General features: G+C 47.0%; 1 protein-coding gene across 1 annotated transcript; it reads right to left on the bottom strand.

The window, feature by feature from the left end:
- Window positions 1-2641: 2641 nt before the first annotated feature.
- LOC144755989 (keratin, type I cytoskeletal 19-like) lies at window positions 2642-20735 on the bottom strand. Its single transcript, XM_078645460.1, has 8 exons — window positions 20026-20735; window positions 16912-16994; window positions 15852-16008; window positions 14740-14901; window positions 6795-6920; window positions 6212-6432; window positions 3980-4065; window positions 2642-3214 (listed from the first exon to the last, which is right to left on the bottom strand). The coding sequence occupies exons 1-8, from the start codon at window positions 20686-20688 to the stop codon at window positions 3018-3020; spliced, it is 1695 nt and encodes a 564-aa protein (XP_078501586.1). The 5' UTR covers window positions 20689-20735; the 3' UTR covers window positions 2642-3017.
- Window positions 20736-21797: the final 1062 nt, after the last annotated feature.

Raw genomic sequence — 21797 nt, 5'->3', positions numbered from 1 at the left:
TACTTCCAATGAGCACATTTGTGTTACTTTTCGATTGTAGTGACCCCTGACGAAGGGTATTACACCCGAAATTTGGATTTGTTTGAATGGAAATTGAGAAGTGAATTGTAACTATCTCTCCGGACAACATAAATGTGAAGTCAACATTTGTGAAAAGAAATCGATATCCACAGCCAGCTGGATTAAAGAATAGATTGGATCTTTGAGTTCCAAGTTGAATTATTGCCTGTGGGCTGCTATGACATTTCAGAGTCACTGATTTACTAGGGAGCCCATAGGCCATGTACACCTAATTAGCATAGGGCTTGGGTAGAACCCAGTCTACAGCGTGCGCACGAAGTTAGTTTTTAAAGATTTCAATTGTTAAACAGTGTTAAATAGTATTTGATTTAAACTCAGATAAAATAGAGTGCATTACAACCACTCCTATAAGGACCCCCACCTGTCTGCCAACCTCACCCACCGGCCTTGACGTGCCATCCCACGCCAGGCTGCACCAAACTGGGGGATGCCTTGCACCACCGGGCTCCCAAACCACACCCACTCCTTGTAAACTTGTGACTGGTTCCTCTCCTTCTGGCACCCAGAACCAGCGCCCCCGTGTCCCTTGACCACCATCTTCCTGACCCTGCACACTCACCTAAGGCATGAAACCCCCCTTCCACAGGACATGCGCACAATGCAGCCTCCTTGTCCCTGTACATACGCTCCCAGCAAATTGAATTTGCATGCACTGCTCTCTAATGTGGGCCTCAATGTCCACCTCTTGCCATTTTCTGGCAGGGACAGGACTGGGCCCCACAGGGCCCTGCCCCCCATCCCTGAGTGACCCTCTCTGATGAATGGAACAGCTTTGTGTGTGCCCTCATCCCCCATCCCCCTGTGGGCTGTAGCTGGCTGCATCCTCAACTAACTTATGCTTCTTAGTGGCTGGGCCCTGTGACCCAGCCACCATTGTGGCAGTACCCCCAGGAACAGGCCTTCCGAGAGGTCCAGAGGCTCTTCATTCCCTGGTGACTCATCCAACTGTCTAAAGCACACTGCCCCAACGCGAGTATGCGTGGCATCATCAATATCTAGGCACAGACTAGATATTGATTTATTGGGTGGTATTGCCATGCATTGCTGAGTTTCTAGTCCACATCACCTCCTTAAGTCAGCCATGGACTGCTCTGTACCAGGACACCAGAGGTAAACTCCACACTTTGAAAGAATTGGGACCCTTTAGTTTATGGATTTCTCGTTGACCGATTAGCTGCCAATGTCCTCAAAGATTAAAAAATATAGGAGCATATTATCAAGAACGGCGTTAAAAATGATCTCCGGTTTAGCGGCAGAAAACTGCTGCTAAAGCGTCGGTAATGGGCTTGATAATATGCCCTGGAGAATTCCAATAGAAGTCTTCTAGTGGAATTCTCCAGGGCATATTATAAGCCCATTACCGCCGCTTTAGCAGCAGTATTCTGCCGCTAAACCGGCGATCATTTTAACACCATTCTTGATAATGTGCCTCAAAGTGTTTCTTCTACTTTTGGACATTTATGTAAATGCTATGTGGGTGTGCTTCTTTAATCAAATTTCAGACTCACGGGTGGATCTTATTGGTCAGTGAGCCGCTTGTAGGGTCTAAGTTCTAGTAGACACAAGAAGTGCTGTTAAATAGGCTTTCGGTCAGAATACAAATGCATGCGAGTAAATATAGGAGCAAGTTCTGAAGGTGCCTCCCCCATGGAATGGTGGTCACTAGAACCTGCCAATCCCTCTGTGGGATGAGGACCATGTGTTGGATGTAGTTTCAAGGGACTACCTGCCAAAGGTAAGGATGGGGCTAGTTTTCTCCTGTCTGTCTTGACAAGTGCACAGTGCCCGCCCCTCGCTCTAACCATCAGATCCGAATGTACTGATCTACATAGAGCATTCTGTCTCAACCATGCTTCAGAAACATACCACCATGCACCTATCCAATTACTCTTTCACGCAGACACTTTTGCAACAATGCCCCGACTATACAGTCGATTGCAGTCCTTTCACCAATATGGAAAAGCTTAAATGCCCTTATATTAATGCTGTTACGATATAAGTAGATAAGTAGAAAAGACCATTTTCCACCAAGGGAGAATCACATCCATCTATTTGCACATAAGTAGCTGGAGAAGTCTAAATAAGAGGAGAAACACATGTTTGCTTGCAAGAGGTCTACATCAAAATTTATTTGGAAAACTGTAGCAGAGAAAATGTCCTTCATAAACCAAGAAACAATAAAGTCACATAGATAAGAATTAAAATGCTCCTTTACATAAACATTATGCCGGTGAGAGGGGGGGGTCAGGCAAAGGGGCCCGAAGGATACATCTGATAGTCATAATATGTGGTGATGAGAGTGGTGTAAGACAGAGATCAGTCAGTCAGGTGGGTCCCACTCTATGGTAAAACTCCCCAGCTAGGTGTGTATGTCTGTTCCGCAAGCATTGACTGTGTGCTAAGAGTGTGCGTGTCTCAGCATTTCTTGAGAGCAGCCATTGTGTTCTAGTTGGTCACTGAGTGGTAGATGTAAGGCCCTTTCAACACTACCCAACATGAGGCATGAGTGAAAATCACTGAATGTACAGCCCGGCACCATGTTATAAGAGCATATCCCCACGTTCAAATCTTTTTTCAATCATTGCTTCATACAAGAGCAATTTTAGCAGGAAAAGAAAGCAAGTTAGACGAAAATACAATGAGGCCTTTAGAAACTGGACAGTGACAGTAACCCCAAGTTAGCAAACGCTCTCATCAATCCTAGTTATTAGATTTCCATTCCAGTGCACCCTGAGCCAGGATCATCCTGCTTGTATCTAGACAAATAGGACTACATGGTCCAGAATACATTGGAACAACGTGTATGAAAAAACCCAGGAACGGATGCACACTCCGGCTCACCTGGAGCTTATTAGCCCACACACCACTGTGTTCTCTTAGTTCTTATCAATCGCAGGTACTGAAGTCCAGGCCGATGGGGGGTCTCGATAGACATCTTATTTCCTTGTCTGAGCGGTTGGATGCTGGTCTCTGGAGGCGTTGTCCCGGGAGGAGCTGTCCCAGGAGGAGCTGTCCCGGGAGGAGCTGTCCCGGGTGGTGGTGCCCCCGGAGACATCCCGGGAAGAGCCGCTCTCTGATCCGTAGGACCCCTGGGACCTGTGGGAGCTGTGGGAGTCCTGGGGACCGTGGGAGGCTGTAGAAAAAGAAAGGAAAGTGTTTGAGATATATATCACACCTGTTTAAGTCTCACCTGTCAAGGTGTGCTCTGTGATCCTTCAGTTCAGGGTTATCCCACAATGTTGGACAACCAGCAATCATGTTCCCAAAAGGTCTGCGCCTCAGCTAAGCTGGAAGGGTGGACAGCAGCCTCGGTAGCATGTCAGGCTCACTTGGCATCTGACTGTCCCTGCCAGAGGTCTAACAGCTTCTCAAGGGCACCAGGTGTCACTAAACCTGATTTACACATTGGGCTTTACGTCTCTCAAGGACGGTCTCTGTTGTTGGCAACAGGTAAAATTCCTATTCAGGTTTTTAATTCTCAGGCACGTTTTCTTTTCATAGCCAAAAAACCTGGGGGCATGTTCAGAATAAATTACACCAGTCTTAATATTTTCTAATTCTTTAGTTTATCACCATCTTTTTAATCTGCTTGGTGAGCAAGTGTTGTTGTTTTTATGGCGTTGTGCAAAGTCGGCTGCATTTGTGAATCTTTCACTGTATTGTACATCATTTGCTGTGATAAATTTAAACAGATACTAATTGTATCATTTGGGATTCCAAAATTTGTGAGTGAATTTGGATATTTTGTATGCAAAAAAATCTACTACAAACTTTAACAGAACCAGCGATTGGGCTTTTGTAGTTCTTGGGTTTGCCCCTTAAACATTCTGGGCTGTCAGCTCAGTCCTTGAGCCCGAGTGGCCAGGCCCTCCCCCACTGAGTGAAGACCAGCTCTTACCTATTCTGCCCCCCTGAGCAGTGGAGGACGACGAGGACGAGAAGTAGGACGAGCTGGAACTCCCCTGCTGACCCCCATCTTGAATGCTGCGAACACAGACAAGAATAGCAATGAAGTAAACAGAAGTAAAAGAAAACAAGCAAAGATAAAATGAAAACTAAGACGGCCACTGAGGTGACCCCTATGTCTTCTTGAACTAAATGCTGCAGAGTTGTTGTCTCGCCTACATATTACATCACAGTCTGTCTCAATTGTTTTGTATTGTAAGTGCATTTATACAGCGCTTTCTACCCCTGATAAGGTGTTGAAGCGCTTTTGTGCTGCACATGTTGGATGCTTTGCACAGCCTTGTTAATGTTTGCTGGAATATGTTGGTGCATGTTCCTTGCCTTGGAATGTCATTGACAGTCTCAAACCTGCTCCCCTAAGACTACCCTAGAAATCGCAATCAGTCCCTTTGAGAGTAGTTCACTTAACCCTTTTTATGGCCTTCTGCTACAGGTCTGTAAGAGATCATGTTATCAACACCCATAGAAAATGGACTCCCATCAACCAATGGCTAGTTTGAGTTAGCTTCCTTCAACCAATCATATGTTTGGGTCAGCCCCCTTAAACCATGATTTGGTTTCACATTTCAATCACATTCAAGGAGCATTGTGGAGTCATGTATTTTGCAATTATGATTTGAAATTGATGGTTAGTCTAAAAGGCGCCCTTCTTGTTTGTGACTAGCCCTTATCTAAGATGCACACCGCAGTAGCCATCTTGGGTGAGGAGATTCATTCACCCAGAGTAAAGCTCTCATTGATTGCAGAGCGCCTTTCCAAAAGTACTTCTGTAGTGGCATGCAGCCATGTCAGAAGCTTTTGGGAGACCGAGGGCCAGACATATTGCCCTGCTCTTGTTTCCCGTCCGAAGGCAACTCATGATTAAGGAAACAGATCTCTGGGGAAATGGGAAGCACAGTGCTTGGCGCCACCTAGTGGTGTTGCCACATCAGCTGCCTCACGATAAAAAACAGGCCAGGCCTGCTTTTTTGTAAACAGATTATGCAATGTGAACGCAGGGCCTCCAACAAGTGCCGAGGATGTGGCAAAGAGCTCAGGGTGCCCTAGCCCTGTGACAACTAACCAGGTGGCATGCATATCTCAGTACAAACTGATCGAACACGAATACAACTCCAGTATCACCGCACCTGGGGTGACCTTTGTTCTAGTAATGTTTTCTTGAAATGTAAATACTGGTTAACGGAAATACGGGGCATATTAACAAGGACCGGTGTTAATTTTATCGCCGTTTTATCGGCAGGAGACTGCCAATAAAACGGCGATAATGGGCTTGATAATACGCCCTTGTTAATTCCCATAGAAGTCCATGTTAACACAAGAACATGAGATTCTATGGGAATTAACAAGGGCGTATTATCAAACCCATTATCGCCGTTTTATCGGCAGTTTCCTGCCGATAAAACGGCGATAATTTTAACACCGGTCCTTGATAATATACCCCTTCATTCCAAATGTTTGTAATTAACGTGCTCTCTGCTGACATCTGTTGTGACGAGTTCCCCATCGAGTTACATTTCCAACACTGCTGATTCATCTTTTAACCCTTTCAGGCGTAATTTCTTTAGTACCATTACGTCAGAGAAATATAAGCATCTGCTTTTTATAGTGCTTTGAAACAACACAAACGGTGGTATCAAGCGCTACATAAGTATTATTAGTGGCGCCATCAGAAACGAAAAGTTAGTATGAGTCGAGGGAAGAATAAAGAAGATCTCCATCTGTTTCCTTGAGAGTACTGCACATGACCTGTGACCAACATGTAGCACCTCTAACGAATATCAGTTGTGTTGCAGTACTCCTAGCATGTTTTCTTTGCCTGAAAGATGTGGTTTAGTGGCTAAATTATTGATTCTAGAGTCAGGAATCCTGGAAGCTTAACCTGGCTTCCCCAAAGTACAAACTGTGTTATCCTCTGCAAATTACTTCATCTCTCTCTCTGTGCTTTATTTCTTTTAGTGTCTAACTGTGCAACTTCCAAGTGTGCTAAATGCTGGTGTTAGTGGCTACTTAACTAAACGTTTAACCCGCTGAGCCATCGTGCCATTGATCTGCACGATACTGGTTTGGACATAGCTCTGTTCTGTCCTCTGCTCGCCTGACCGCAGTGGTTGGCAGCTCCCAGTTAGACCCTTCCCTGGCAGTAAATGTCCAAGTGGGGACTTACTGTGCGTTTCCGTCGTCCAGCAGGCGGCGGTAGGTGGCGATCTCCTGCTCCAAGCGGGCCTTGATGTCCAGCAGGATCTTGTACTCGTTGCTCTGGCGCTCCATCTCGCCGCGCAGCTCGGACAGCTCCTCCTCCACCTTGCCGATGGAGGCCTGCAGCTGGGCCAGCTGACCGCAGTAGCGCCCCTCGGATTCTGCCAAGGAAGACTCTAATGCCGCTCTCTGTGGAGAAGAAGGGATAGAAGAATAACAATTTGGTCGTGCGTCTCCATGGTGCACCCAGACGGATCATGTTACCGTTCTGGGAGTTTTAATATTGCTTCACTTCACCTCCAAACCGGTCCTGGAGGGCCGAATCCATGCCAGATTTTTTGTATATCCCCATTTAGATACATGTAGTTATTGTAAAAATCTGGCGTGGATCCGGCCATCCAGGACCGGTTTTGAGAACCCTGATTGATGCAAAGTAAAGGTCCTCTTTTATTTTCAATGTGCCAGAAATTAGGCGGGAGGATATAAATCTTTCGGCCTCGTGCTCAAGATGGCGGCCATGTTGCATCTGCCTGCAGAGCGGTCTCACTCACCATGCTGAGCTGGGCTTCAAGGTCGATTTGTAGACCCTGCACCGTGCGTCTTATCTCGATGATCTCCGTCTGGTAGGACTGCAGCTCTTTGGAGGTGGTGGTGACCTGGTGGGACACCTCCTGGGACTGAAACACAAAATCACATTACATAATGCCTTTACATGGTCATATTTCTTAGCAGCCTGAGCGAGCTAAGTACTCTCCTTTATTGTGCCAGCTTTCTACAGATACTTTACAAACAGTTCAGAAAAAGGATAGAGTAGAATGAAGAAGTGTGTGGTCTAGTGGTTTCCTGATCAGACATGGCACCAAAAGAACTAGAGTTCAAGTCCCTGCTTGCACTCTTGGCCACATGTGTGAACTTGAGCAAATCAGATTCCCACATGTGGTGTATCTCTGTCAGATGATGTAGAGGTTTAGGATTGTCTACAAACAAGTAAAACATTGTAGATAAGTAGCATGCAAAATAGAGATGTTTGTATGTCTTGATGAGGGTGTATAGCCAAGTCAAGTCAGACAAGCTTTATTCGACGATTGTCATAAAAGCAGACGGTACAAATAAATATATATTTAAAACATATAACAAAGTTAAAAGTAAAAATTTGTATGTACATTACAATAAACGTTATATATCCATTTCATTATCGCACATTGAATTAAAATTACAGTTTGGCAGCACGAATACATGTTAATCATTTGACATTCTACTTCTAATGGTCCAGGCCCAGCCCAAGAATTTTGCCACAGCTATATAAACTGTCATATCAGTGCAGGAACGAATAATTCTAACTGCTACCGACCCCCTGTCAGTGCCCATCAACCTGCACATTGGGCGAAGCCATATTCTCCGGGGCACCGCATACACTGGGCATTCAAAGAGCAGGTGGCCTATGGTTTCCGAGGGCGCTGAACAAGATGGATAAGCAGCCTTGGCTCCCGCAGACTAACTGCTAGTAAATGCCCCATGTGTATAGCAAGTGCACGCGATGCTAAAAAAATATTGGATTGCATGTTATGTTTTCTATTTTCTTTTGGTTTAACTCTTTGCCCATGCTCTTAAATTCTCCAAGGCTGGTCGTTCCTGAATGCTGGGGGTCTATCCATTTTTCCTGAATTTGTGATGGCTGGTTTCCTCGCTCAAATTCTCGAGTTGTCCTTGTCTACACTCATTGCCAGTGTCCCTTATTTACTGTGTCTATGCTCCTTGCTAATGTGCCTGACCGCTTTGAAAACTTGACTATGTTCCTGAGTTCTCCATGTTTAGACTACTTGCCTGCATTCCTGAACACTAGGAGTCATGAATGGGTCTAGATTCCATGTCCATATTCCTGAATTCCCCTTTTCTAGACTCCATTTCTATGTTCCATGACATGGCCTTGGTCCAGGCACTTGCATATGTTCCTCGGTTCTGTTAGTCTCGAATCAATAGCTGCATTCCTGAATTAGTGTTGCTTAGATTCCTTGCCCACACTCTTGAATTATGCTTATTTAGACGCTACCTACATCACAGAATTCTGTGATTCCAGAGTGCCGAACATATTCCTGAATTACCTGTCTAAACCTATATTCTACTTAATTAAAACCCCAGTTCTAGATTTCAATGTTACGTTCTTGAGTTCTCCCTCCCTTGATTTCTTGCCTGCATTCCTGAATTCCAGGAGTCTAGAAGGAGTGTAGATTCCATGCCCATGTTCCTAAATTCTCCTTTTCTAGACTCCTTTTCTATGTTCTATAAAATGCATGCATCCAGGCCCTTTCCTATATTCCTCCATTCTCCTTATCTCGAATCAATATCTGCTTTCCTGAATTTGCGTTTTCTAGATCCCTTCTCTTGAATTATGCTAATTTAGACTTTACCTAGGCTATATGGGTGACTGATTGGTTGTCTGAGTATCTGTATCGGTGTCTGAGAACGCTGTGAATCCACAGTGCTGAGTATGTTCCTGAATTACCTGTCTAAACTCATACTCTACACTCTTAAAAAGCCCAGTCCCAGATTCCAATGTTTTGTTCCTGAGTTCTCCCTCCCTTGACTTCTTAACTGCATTCCTGAATTGCCCATGTTTAGAATCCTATTCTCCTCTCTTTAAAGACACAGGTCCAGATTCCATGATTATGTTCCTGAGTTCTCGCAGTCTAGACTTCTTGAATTGATTCCTGTGTTCTTGCTGCCTGGATTCCCTACACATGTTCCTGAATGTCGCAGCGCTAGCGCTCCTCGCAAATTAACACACCGAGGCAGAGGTAAGAAGTATACGTCTTGCTTTATTCCCTGCCAGCCTCACACTGGCTCACAGGCTAAACTCCTCCCTATGACTCACTTCCTTTTCCTGCCGCCTGTCCTGTCCCATACAGGAGGTCAGGCAGGGCGACACTACATCTCCCCTGTTTTGCAGAGTCTAACTTCGTCTATATCTCTTCGACCAAACGTCGAGGCTTCCTGATTAAACGTTGCGGTCGTTCTCTGTGTCTTGTCACAGGACCGTGACTGTGAGGGCTGTGTTGATGTGTAGTTTCCACCATCCGCATGGGGCTGTGATGGTTTGGGTCACTGTTGTCACTCTGGTTGGACGAGTCACATGAGAACGGGCTTGGCGTGGCATCATGGCCGCCACGTCGGTTATATTTCCTGAAGTGCGAGATGTTTCTTGTTACTTGTTTGTGGTCAGCTTTGGCTGTGACCATGGTCCCTTTCTTCTTGGTGACCTGCATGGGAATGTCGAGGTATCGACTATCTGCTTTGGATCGCTGATCACTTCGCACTATTACCCAGTCTCCTTCTTGTATGTTGGAGTCTTTGGCATGTCTACGTTGATCAGCATATGTTTTCATTTGATGTTTCCGGGTGTGATCAATGTCCACAAGGGTGTTGTGATCAACGGTGACTGTCCGTTGTTGTAGACCGTCATTTACCATGGGCAGTCTTGTCCTGGGTGTCCTTCCTAGCATTACAGTTGCTGGGCACTGGGCTGTGGTGTTGTGCGGCGTATTCCGATAAGCTCTCAGTACTTCATTTAGTGTCTGCTGGACGTCTCGGTGGGTCAGTTCTGCCTGCTGGATTGCTCTTTTCAGTGTCCCCATAAAACGCTCCACCATGCCATTGGCCTGTGGCCATAGCGGAGTAATTTTCTGGTGCTTGAAGTTGAGGTGGGTCGCAAAGTTCGTGAAATCATGACCGTTGAAAGGAGGTCCATTGTCTGTTTTTACTCGCAGTGGGATGCCCCAGGCTGCGAATATCTCATCAAGCACTGGGATTACTGTCGTTGCTCGAGTTGATGATATCAATTGTGCAAAAGGGAAGCGGGAGTATTCATCCATGGCAACAATGATGTACTGTCCTGATTGTAGTGGGCCAAAGAAGTCGACCGCTATCTGTTGCCATACTCCGTCTGGTAGTTCTGACATTTGTAATGGTGCCGGTGGTTCTTCCTTACTGACTACTTGGCACGTGACACAGTCCTTCAGAGTTGTCTCAACCATGTGGTCAAGGGTGGGGAACCAAACACGTTCTCTCAGGGCTTTCTTAGTTGCATTAATGCCTCTGTGTCCTTCATGTGCCAGGTTGATAACTCCTTGGCGTAGTTTGAGAGGAATTATAATCCTCCCCCCTCTCAAAAGGAGACCATTGTCACTGATGGAGAGTTCTTCGCGCACTCGTTGGAATGCGTTCAGGTCCTGTCGGAGTTGAGCAGACTCGGGGGAAGACTGCTTCGTGTCCCTCCAGGAGTTGGAGCGAATTCGGGCCATCACTGCTTGGACAAGGGGGTCGAGTGCAGACGCCTCCTGGATGGCTTCGAGGGGAACTGTGGGAGGACACGCAGCGTCAACAACAAAGTGAAGATATTCGTCAGCTACAGAGAGCGCAGAACTGGCACCGGCCAGTGGGTGTCGTGACATGAAATCAGCTGGGTTTTCAGCTTTCCCAGGTTTATGGATGATGGAGAAGACGTAGTCTTGGAGGCGTAGGCCCCACCGCTCAATGCGTGGTGGCATTTTCGCATTGGGGTTGCCAAAGATGGTAATGAGTGCCTGATGGTCCGTGATGATCGTGAAATGTTTGCCATACACGAAGAGGTGGAAGTGTTCGCAGGCCCACACCACGGCCAGGCTTTCCTTCTCCGGCTGGGAATATGCTTTTTCTGTATCTGTCAGACTGCGACTAGCGTAGGCGATGATGTGACGCTGGTCTGAGTCTTCTCGGTATTGGGCCAAGATGGCACCCAGGCCCACAGGACTGGCATCCACAGTGATTTCAGTTTTCTTTTTCGTGTCGAAGTACGCCAGATTGATGGCAGACCCCACGGCATGTTTGATGACAGAGAATGCATGTTGACACGCCTCCGTCCAGTCGAAAGGCTGACCTTGGCGAGTGAGTTCTCACAGGGGGTAGCTGATCGTGGCGTAGTCGCGGATGTACCTCGCGCAGTAGCTTGCCATGCCAAGGAACGAGCGGAGGTCAGTGACATCACGGGGTTTCTGAGTGTCAGCCAGGGCTGCCACTTTCTCAGGGTCTGGTCTCATGCCCTCCTTTGAGAAAATGTGTCCGTAGAATTTTAAGGTGTCTTTGTGGAATTCACACTTGCTCGCGTTAAGTGTGAGATTTGCCGACATCAGTGCATGGCAGACCCTGTCCAGGGCCGTGTCGTGTTCTGTTCTGTCCTTCCCAAACACCAGCAGGTCGTCACTGTAGTTGAAGGCATTTGGGATGCCTTGGATGACACGTCTGATGGCTTCCTGGAAAATCTCGGCAGCCGAAGATATGCCAAAGTTCAGGCGTTTGTAACGAAACAAGCCTTGGTGAGTGGTGAAAGTTGTGATATACCTCGACTTGTCATGGAGCTCCAGCTGGTGATAGCCTTTATTAAGGTCGAGCTTGGAGAATACTGTGGCACCATTCAGCTTGGTAATCATGTCACTGATATGTGGCCCAGGATGGCGTTCCCGCTCGATGGCAGTGTTGGGCGCGCGCATGTCAACGCACAGCCTGACCTTGTTGTCTTCTCCTCGTTTCGGAACTACTACAACTGGCGATACCCACGGAGTGGAACCCGTCGTACGTTCTATGATGTCTGTGCGAAGGAGATCTTGGAGCTCATCATCAACGGCCTTTTGCAGATGGAATGGCACCTTCCTATGGTGTTGGGCGATCGGTGTCACGTTCTCATTGATGTGGAGCTTTACTTTGAAATGATTGAGTTTCCCGAGCCCTTTGAATAAGTTGGGAAATTTGGCAACGATGTCGGGAGTGTCCTCCGTCATGTAGAGGAGTTCCACGAGTTTGAGTCTTTCTGCTGTGGGGAGACTGAGGAGACAATCCGCTAGATCTGGTCCCTCCACTACGTGAATGTAGGCATCGATTGTCCGGTCTTTGAACGTGAGAGTGGTACGGAAACGGCCTAGACAAGGCAGTGGTTTGCGTGACATCCACGTGAAGACACGGACAGCAGCAGGTTCCAGTTTAGGCTTGTGTTTCATGGATTGGTGTTCTAGCGCACAGATGTAATTTAAAGATGCTCCAGAGTCCAGGACAAATTTAGCTGGATGGTCGCCTATCAGGATGTCGAGCTTTGGATATCGCTTCAGACGATCTGGGTCAGCGACCATGCATATGTACTCATCACGTTCCGGTGTAGTTACCCTGCATATGTATTCATCACTGTCTTGTGACGTGAGGGTGCGCGATGGTGACTCACTGGATGTGTTTCTGCGGGACCGATAGGAGTCCGTCACATGGCGTCTAGAGCGATGGCTGCTTCCGGAACGACCCCTTGACTGTTGTGAGTATGCTGACTGGACACTGGAATCGGATGAGCTAGAGGACCTGTGTCCCTTGTCTTTTATGGCTCGGGCATGATGGCGTGACTCATGCCCCTTGGTCGATGACCGGTGACTAGGTTGCTTGGCTTGGCATGCGACCTCGAAGTGATTGTCTCTTCCACAGCGGTGGCATCGTTGCCCGATGGCTGGGCACTGTCCTGAGTGTGGGTAGTCCTGACCGCACCTATAACAGGTGGGCGACGCTTTTGAGGGTCTTGCATGTCGTGAGCTTCGACGTGACGGTTGAGACCTGTAGGACTTGGAAGTGGGCTTGACAGACTTGGAGGACCGGTGTGCGTGAATGCGTAAAGCGTGGTCCTTGTGATCCGATGATTTCTGCGTCCCCATTCGCTTCGCGTAGTCCTCGGCCTGGTCATTGATTCTTGTTAGTTCCTCGATTTCCTCTAATGTGTATGGTTTCTTTAGGAGCCTCCGGCGCAGGGCTTCAGACGAGCAGCCGTCGATGATGCGAAGCCTCAGGGCATCTTCCGTTTTAAAATTATCAAAGTCGCAGTATCGTGCGAGTCTCCGTATGCGCATAATGAAATCACTCATACATTCGTCTTTCTCCTGCGTGGCGAGGTTGAACGTGTGTCGCTCATAGTCCACGTTGCGTTTGTGGAGGAAACGCCTGTCAAGCGCAGCTTTGGTTTCATCATAGGTGGCTGTTGCAGCATTGGGTAGCTCTTTGATGATTTGTGCAATGTCCGGACCAATCAGATTCCTCAGAGCCACAAGTTTTTGCTTATCGTCTTGTACTAGGGATCCGACCATGTAGTCCTCAAAGTCTTCACTCCATGTTTTCCACGATGGGCCCATGGTGTTACCTGGCGTCAGCAGTAGAGGCTGAGGTTGGCGCATGAAGGAGGCACCCACCGGGTTGTTCGCCATTGCCGGTGCAGTGGGAGCAGGGCCTCTGGTGCTGGGAGCTGAGCTTCCTGTGCTGGGAGCAGGGCTTCCTGAGCTTGCCGTGCTTGATGCACTCGATGCTGTGGTGGCAGTGTCTGATGAGCTGTCAGGGCCCGGATTGGACATCTGCGCTCTGTGGAAGCGTTTGTCCGGTGCTTATGAGTTGCACGCAGTGTTCATGTATTATATCATACTCTCTTATTGAGTAACGTTGTTCCTCAGGTGCCTCTGTGGACTGGTAATGTCTTTTGTAAAAGGCGCCTGACCTTAAGATGGCCGCCAGAGAGAGCGTGTGGGTCTGTTAGGAGGCGGCGCCTGACTTCAAAATGGCCGCCGCGCGGGACAGTAGACCTCGTGTCTCTGTCCCAGGACCCGGCAGACAGCACGCGTGAAGGGAGCGGTCGGGTTTGAACTCACCGGCGCTCCTCACGCTGTGTCCCGTTCTGGTTCTTCTCTCCTTGCTCGCGCCTGGAATCGGGTGCTGCTCTCCAGCGCTCCACGCTCGGCTGCTCACTTCTGGCACGTGGGGGTCGCGCTCTGGCATACGCGCCTACCTCCGAGTGCGGCAGTCGGGTGTCTGGGGTGTTTTCCGAGCACCCGCGCTCTGGATTCTTCGCGCCTCTCCTCCCAGGGCTGTATCGGCGAGCACTTCTCACCGGCTGCAGTCGAGTGTTTCTTGGCCTTCGGCGGGTTTTCTCTCTGCCGCAGGGTTCGGTGGTCGGCCACGTTGGGTGGCTGAGCGAGCTGCTTGTGGGGTTTAGAACCATCCCACCCTCGTCGCCATTGTCGCAGCGCTAGCGCTCCTCGCAAATTAACACACCGAGGCAGAGGTAAGAAGTATACGTCTTGCTTTATTCCCTGCCAGCCTCACACTGGCTCACAGGCTAAACTCCTCCCTATGACTCACTTCCTTTTCCTGCCGCCTGTCCTGTCCCATACAGGAGGTCAGGCAGGGCGACACTACACTGAATTCTCCTTAGCTTTAGCTAGACTCTTTCTCTGCATTCCTAAATATCTAACCATTGAGCACCAGTGCTGCTTGTCTATGTTCCTCAGTTCTTCTCTCTAGGCTCCTTGACAATGTTCCTGAATTCTCATTGTCTAGGTCCTGTGCCCATATTCCTGAAAGCTCCATATCTAGACTCCTTGTCTTGGATTTAGACTCCTTGCCCATGTTCCTGATTTCTCCAAGTACAGCCTCCTTGCCAAGCTGGTTTACCTGTGTCTGGAACGAGGTCTCAAGGTCTTTCTTGTTTGTTTCCATGATGGTCTCATAATTGCGTCTCATTTCATCCAGGGACTTCTGGAGGTCGATTCCTGGTGCTGCGTTCACTTCCACGTTGACCGTATTGTTCAGTTGCCCTCTCAGTTGGTTCACCTCCTGCAGAGAAAGGAAGGCATAGGTAGTTTCATTTCGTCACTTTTTAGAGATGTGCCAAGCTTACTACAACATTGAAGAAGCATTTAATGATTGATAAACAGTGCAGAAATGGGGTCACCTTGAAGTGTAATATTGCCCAAACGATAGGCAATCTAGGGCTGGGGTGTCCAACATGTATCCATGTAGGCCAATTTCAGGAAAGTTTTTACTCACCATTATTTTTAATGGAATATTGTTTCATAGACGATGCTGAACCTGATTACTGGCATGGATTTTGCTTTTTCTGACTTACAGCAACACCTCTAATGTAGGGGAACCCTGATAGGTACTGAGTGGGGTGCCGATGGAGAGATGGCAGGGTAAGGGTGATTTGGGTCAGCCAAAAGTGGGTGAGTGAATGGTCAGCCTAAAATGTTATAGTGCATTGTAGAGATAGTGTTGTTAGAATGGTATGTGGGGAGAGTATGGGTTATGGGGAGGTTGTGAGCGATTGAACGTAGTGGTAAGCGTTTCGTGTTAAAATCACTGGAAGGTATAGAGACTGTGGAAGTGGATGTGCAGGGCAAAGTCGTGTCAGGTAGATACTAGGAAGTAGGTATACATCTTGCAGAAGGTGCAGTGGAACCAGGGCCCAGGTCTGGATAGTCCAAGGAGCTATTTATTATTGTTTTATTTTGCTACCCACACATTGGTCAGAGATGTAATTTTCCATGTTTTCATTAAGGACCGTGATGTCCTTGCTACGCCTCTGGTATGATACATGTACTGGGCAAGTGCAGAGTGCAGAAGTGTACAGCGGGTAAGTGTTGGCAGTTTGGAAGGAAAGATCGATCATTTATAGCTGAGTCTGAGTATCTTGGGTGATGATGGGCTACATATTCCTGGCAAGACCTTGTTTGATGTCTTCGGATGTAGGCGATTGGTGGCCTGAGTGGAGGGGTCTCTCTTACCTCTTCGTGGTTCTTCTTGAGGGCAGCGAGTTCTTCCGTGAGGGACTCCAGCTGAATCTCATAGTCAGACCTGGACAGAGTGAGGTCATCCAGGACTATGCGCAAGCCATTGAGGTCCCCCTCAACGTTCTGCCAAATGGCAAACTCATTCTCATACCTGCAGCAGAGAAGAGAGGTGGACTTTAAGCATCTACGTGAGTGACAAGTAGGAGCAGTAATACAGACAGTGGAACAGAAGGAGAGGGAAGAGCAGGAAGGAATATCGGGAAAGGTAGAAAGAAAAAAAGAAAGATATTGGAAGAGGCAAGCGAGGACTGGCAGGAGGAAAAATGTGAGGAAGAAAGATGCATTGAGTAAGAAAGAATGAATATAAAAGTATCAGGGAAGCGGTGAAAATAAGGAAGAAAGATATTTTAGTAAAGGAGGAAAAACAGGAGCGTGGACAGGAAGGTATTGGAAGAAATGAGAAAGATAAAGGGAAAGAAAGTTTGACATGAAGGAAACGACCTGAGTGGGCAAAAGGAAAAATTAAAAAAAAAATAGGAAGGCATGAAGACTTAGGTGGAAGAAAGTAAGAAAACAGAATGGAATGAAGAAAGGTATTATAGAGAGAAAATAAGAGAGGAGGGCAGAACAAAGAAAGATGGAGTACACAGAGAAGATAGAAAGGGAGTGAGTAAAGGAGAGTACCAAGAAAGGAGAAGTAAGGAGAGAAAAAGAAACTAAGTAAGAAATGGAAAAAGAAAACATTAGGAAAGGAGTCGCGGAATAAAATAGGGGTGTAAAGAAGGGGGGATGGAGTCGGAAGCCATGGAAGAAATATGTAAAATGACGGATTATGGAAAGGATTCAAAGGAAGGATAGGAAGGAAGAGAAAAGGAAAAAAAGAGAAGGCGACAATGGAAGAATTAGAAAACAGGGGAAAGAGTGGCAGCACAAGCAAAGATAAGAAACTGAGACAGATATAGAAAATTAGGTATGAAATGAGGAAATGGAGCTGTACAGAGTAGATCAGATGAAAGATTCACACTTGTAGGAAGGGATTGTAGCGTGGACTCACTTCAGCTTGAAGTCATCTGCTGCCAGCCTGGCATTGTCCATCTGCAGGACAATCCCAGCGTTCTCGGAAACGGCTGCGAGGATCTAAGAGAAAGAGGGCACAGGAAATGACGAACAGCACAGCACTGAGGTCTGACTTAATCCAGATAGTGAGGGCTCGAGCCAACCAAGTCCGTAGATTGGTTGAGAAACAATGACATGATGAGCATTACATAAGAGATCAGCCAATGGGATGCAAGGAGGGCTCTGGCGATGTAGAGCCCTTCTCTCTCAGGAGGGGGCAGATTACAGGACTATTTTTACCGGCCACTGCCACACACACACACACACACACACACACATGCACGCACACGCACACACACACACACACACACACACACCACACACACACCCTACCACCATCTACTTGAAAAGGTCCCCTGGCAGTAGACCACTCATCCACAGCCTCAACAGATTACAACTGCACTCACATACATGTACACTGCGACATACATGTACACTGCGACAGAGCAACATTTGTATTTTGACCTATGGTTGTAGGTAGAGCGTGCCCATATTTTTATATTTAAATATTCTTACATGGGGAGAACTTCAGCGTATGTATATGGAGTTTTCATAGCGATATACAATTAGTTGGAGTGACCTATGGAGGTATCCTATTGATAAAGGCGTATTAGGTGAATTAGGGAGGTCTTATATTGACATACACGTGTGTAGAGAGCCCTGGAGTATTCCTATTGGCATAAAATCACATTGGGAGGGCAATGGAATTGTATTACCAACACACTTGTAGAGAGCTATGGAAACATCCTATTGACATACACATTCACGGGGCTAGGGAGGTTTCTTTTTGACATACACTTATGTTCATAGAACTCTGGGGTCTTCATATTGGTATACACTTGCTTGAAGAGGCCTATGGAGTTTTGTAATTGATGTACACTCCCATGAAGAAAGCCATCAAGTCTTCATGTTAACCATCACTTGGGCAAGACTATGGAGTTTTCATGTTGCCGCACACTTACATAGAGAGAACTATGGAGTTTTCATGTTGCCGCACACTTACATAGAGAGAACTATGGCATTTTCATCTTGGCACACACCACAAATATCAGAGAGCCAGGGAGTTTCCATACTGACATTCACTTATATCTAGAGATCTTTGGAGAACTTGTATTGACATACACATACAGAGAGCGCGAAGGAGTGGCAGACTAACATACACGTAAGAGTAGGGAGCGAAGGAATATTCAGATTAACATCCACTTGTATTGACAGATCTATGGAGTTTTCTTATTGGCCCACATTTAACATGGGCAGAACTATAAAGTTTTCATACTGAAATACACTTATATGAAGAGAGCTATGGAGCTTCCATGTAAACACACTGACATTGTATGAACAATTGAGTGTTCATACTTTATATAGAGAGCTATGGAGTGTTCATATTGACCCAAATGTACACTGAGAGAACTGTGAATAATTCATATTGAAATAGACTTATGTAAAGAGAGCTATGGAGTTTACATGTGGAAACACTTAAATGGATTGAACAGTTGAGTTTCGATACTGGCACCCACTTCTCTATAGAGAGCTGTGGAGTTTTCATACTGCTGCACCCTTACATGGAAAGAACCTCTGAGTTTCCGTGGGGACGGACACGTACATGTAGTGGACTATAGATTTGTTTATATTCAAATGTTGCACATTAGAGCACAATTCCATGGAGGTAGTTGTGGAGTTTTCATACTGAAATACGCCTGTGGCAGACAGCTATAGAGCTTTCATATTCACATGGAGAGAACTCCAGTTCCCTTCAGGTTCTCGATGTGCTGATTCTAATATCACTCAGGACGTCAAGCAAAAGGGCACAGCATTAGTCACTATTTTGTTTTTAAAATGGTGAGGAAGGAAAGCCTTCTGCAACGAAGACAGGTTCTGTGGCGGCTGCCATGTTCTGTTGCCTCCCCCCCCAGGACTGGAACTCATAATACATTGGATTAGATGACATCAGAACACACAAAGCTATCTGAAAGCTCCGGATCTAAAAATATCGCCTTCCTGTATGAATGTAAATGTAAATGTATAGGCATTTATATAGCGCACTACTTACCCGTAGGGTCCCAAGGCGCTTCGACCGCTGCGAAACCCTTCCTGGCTTCCCTGAGAGATGGTCCCTTAATGGGTATCTCCAGGGTGAGACCAGGCATCCCCGGCGGTCTGGTGGGGCCGTTAGTGAAGATGAGGCAAGCTAATGCCCAGAGTTGCCAAGTGTGAACGCTGATCAGAGTGGGCACCGAGGCGAGAGAATTATCGAGTCCGCTGACCCTGGTCCAGAAACCTGCCGCGCCGGGAATCGAACCCTGGTCCCGGGCCGTCCTCTGCTCTCGGGTCTGCCGCCTCTAACCAGTGAGCCACACTACTTCATGCTAGGCCTATGGTAAGCACGTAAAACAAGAAACAACGAAATAGTAGGAAGAACCTTTTTGCAAATGTTTGTTTTACTCTGTACGGAAATGTTCAAAGGGATGTGTGTGGTTAGAGCAGAATATTTGTATGGGGGGAGATAGTGGGGGGCAGGTATGTTTTTTTAACAAAAGTGACATGCAGTAGCTTTCCTTGAGACTGAAAGCAACGCTTTCATTCTGACATCACTACTTCCCAAGATGCATCCCGTAGCTTCAGCCCACACTCATCCATGCTGCACTGTGTTGGAAGCACTAAAACAGTAAGAATGTGGGAACAATACAATCAAACGAAATTGAATCAAGAAATGAAACTGGCTTTGAAAGGAATTGTGCAAATAAGAAATCGTAAAAACAATACCTGATCTAAAAAGCTAATTCTAAGCGCTTCATGCAGTGAGCAAACATAGATCCTCCGAAGCGCTTGCAATACACACGTTTTGAGACGAATGTTAAAAAGTCAGAGCACAAATTAGATCAGACAGGTGATCTTGCTAGTAGCGAGCATTCTTACTCAGCTGTAGCTGTCAGTATGGCAAGAATAAGGGTAACAGTGTCCATTAAATGACGTAGCCCTGAGTAGGGAGATGCTTCTACCACATGCCATGGCCACAAAGGACAGCGCTGTAAAGAGTGGAGGGCGGTCTTACCTTCTTCTGGAGATCTTGAATGATATCATAATATTCACTGTAGTTCTCTGCCGGGCGTGGGCCATGTGTTAGGTACCACTGTTTTATCCTTTCTTCCAAGTCAAGGTTGGCTTGCTCCAGGGAGCTCACTTTGTGCATGTAGGATGCCAGGCGGTCGTTCAGGTTCTGCATGGTCAACTTCTCACTGGTATTGAGAAGGCCACCTTCACTGTCACCAGACCAGCCCATGCCACCCCCGAAGCCACCACCACTGGAGGAACCAAGAAAGCTGCTTCCGTAGCCACCACCAGATCCACCACCAAAGCTATGGCTCCAACCAGCACTTGAATTACTGCCGAAACCACTGCTGGAGCCACCACCATAGCTTCCACCATACCCGCCAGCACTACCAAAGCCAGCACTCATTTTCCCTCCTCCGTGCCCACCACTCACACTACCACCATAGCCTCCACCACCGGAAGAGACGGAGGACATCCGATGCCCACCACTCAAACTACCACCATAGCCCCCACCACCGGAAGAGACGGAGGTCATCCGATGCCCACCACTCAAACTACCACCATAGCCTCCACCACCGGAAGAGCCAGAGGACATCCGATAAGATGAACTGCCGCCTGTGCTCCCCTTTCCCTTCTGAGAACTTGACCCATACAAATGGCTCATTCTGACGGCAGTAGCTCTCCAGTCACTTGGTACGACAAGATCTTAAAGTTGAGCACAAGTGTACCTACTCACAGGCGTCCTTATTTATACTCGTCTCAAGGGTTGGACCGTCTTGCAATACTTTTATTGGCATCACCAGCCCAGTTGCTTTTGCCAACTTTGGATCCATCACTGTTTTATTTGTATTTTTACTGCCTACAGAATACTCCACAACAAGCAAGGTTGTGAGTGTTTTTTTTTTTTAAATGATCACTGTCACGAAAGGTGTAATTTAAAATGAGTTGCTCCTTTAGCAGTGAGCGAAGCAATGTGGCCTGCTTCCACCCTGCCACGCCTCACCCCCTACTGAATTTAATCATCATCTTCATGTTGCACAGCCATGAGGAATAATGGAATACCCCAGGAAAATCACAGTCTGGCATGATAAGCTCTCTCTTTAATCTCCCTCCTTGTAAATATGAGAAGAGATGGGCATTTTCATTCACTGTTTCTCTGCCAGTATGAGTGCTGTTAGCATGTTTGCCTTGAGAATAAATACACATTGTCAATCTGAGGATAGCAAACATTTTTCTGAGGATGCCTGACAGTCACCTGCATCCACATTCTCTGACTATGAGTACCAGTCTGCGTGGATGTGAGATCCACGCAGATGTAAGAAGGCAGCAGCTAGGACAGAAAGTTTCCACGACTTCAAGAAATCTGAAAACTTACTATAGTTTTCACTTCTTGCAGTTTCACTTTTATGACATTTCCACTTGATATAGCCCAACGACACATACCGAAGATATATTTCGGCTCTATGCCAACACTGAAACAAGTCAATAGCCTAAAAAGGTCATGTTTCAAGATTTTTTTTAAACCAGGCAAAGCCAGACCAGCAGTGGAGATGAAACGGAAGTTGATTCCAAGCCAGTGCTGCGGGGTGGTGAGGCGGGGCAGGGTGGGAGGTAGTAAACTCCAGCATACGGCCAAACAGAGTTGAGTAAATATATAAATAAATAAAACCAATTACATTGCGCGCACTTCAACGCCAATCAGCGTTGCAGCGCGCATTGTAATTCGTTTTATTTATGTATGCCGGAGTTTACAACCCCCACCCTGCCCATCCC

This window comes from Lissotriton helveticus, chromosome 5_1 (assembly GCF_964261635.1).
Source record: "Lissotriton helveticus chromosome 5_1, aLisHel1.1, whole genome shotgun sequence".
In the NCBI taxonomy this organism is placed as follows: domain Eukaryota; kingdom Metazoa; phylum Chordata; class Amphibia; order Caudata; family Salamandridae; genus Lissotriton; species Lissotriton helveticus.
This window is presented reverse-complemented; position numbering and strand designations above follow the sequence as displayed.

Bases quoted from the DNA above. Each gene is read 5' to 3' on its own strand.
- LOC144755989 (XM_078645460.1), bottom strand. From the start codon at position 20,688: ATGAGCCATTTGTATGGGTCAAGTTCTCAGAAGGGAAAGGGGAGCACA. The intron at 16,995-20,025 runs GTAAGACCGCCC...TCTTTCTCTTAG, and splicing joins TTCAAGATCTCCAGAAGAAG to ATCCTCGCAGCCGTTTCCGA. The intron at 6,921-14,739 runs GTAAACCAGCTT...TTTGTGTTTCAG, and splicing joins AGACCTCGTTCCAGACACAG to TCCCAGGAGGTGTCCCACCA.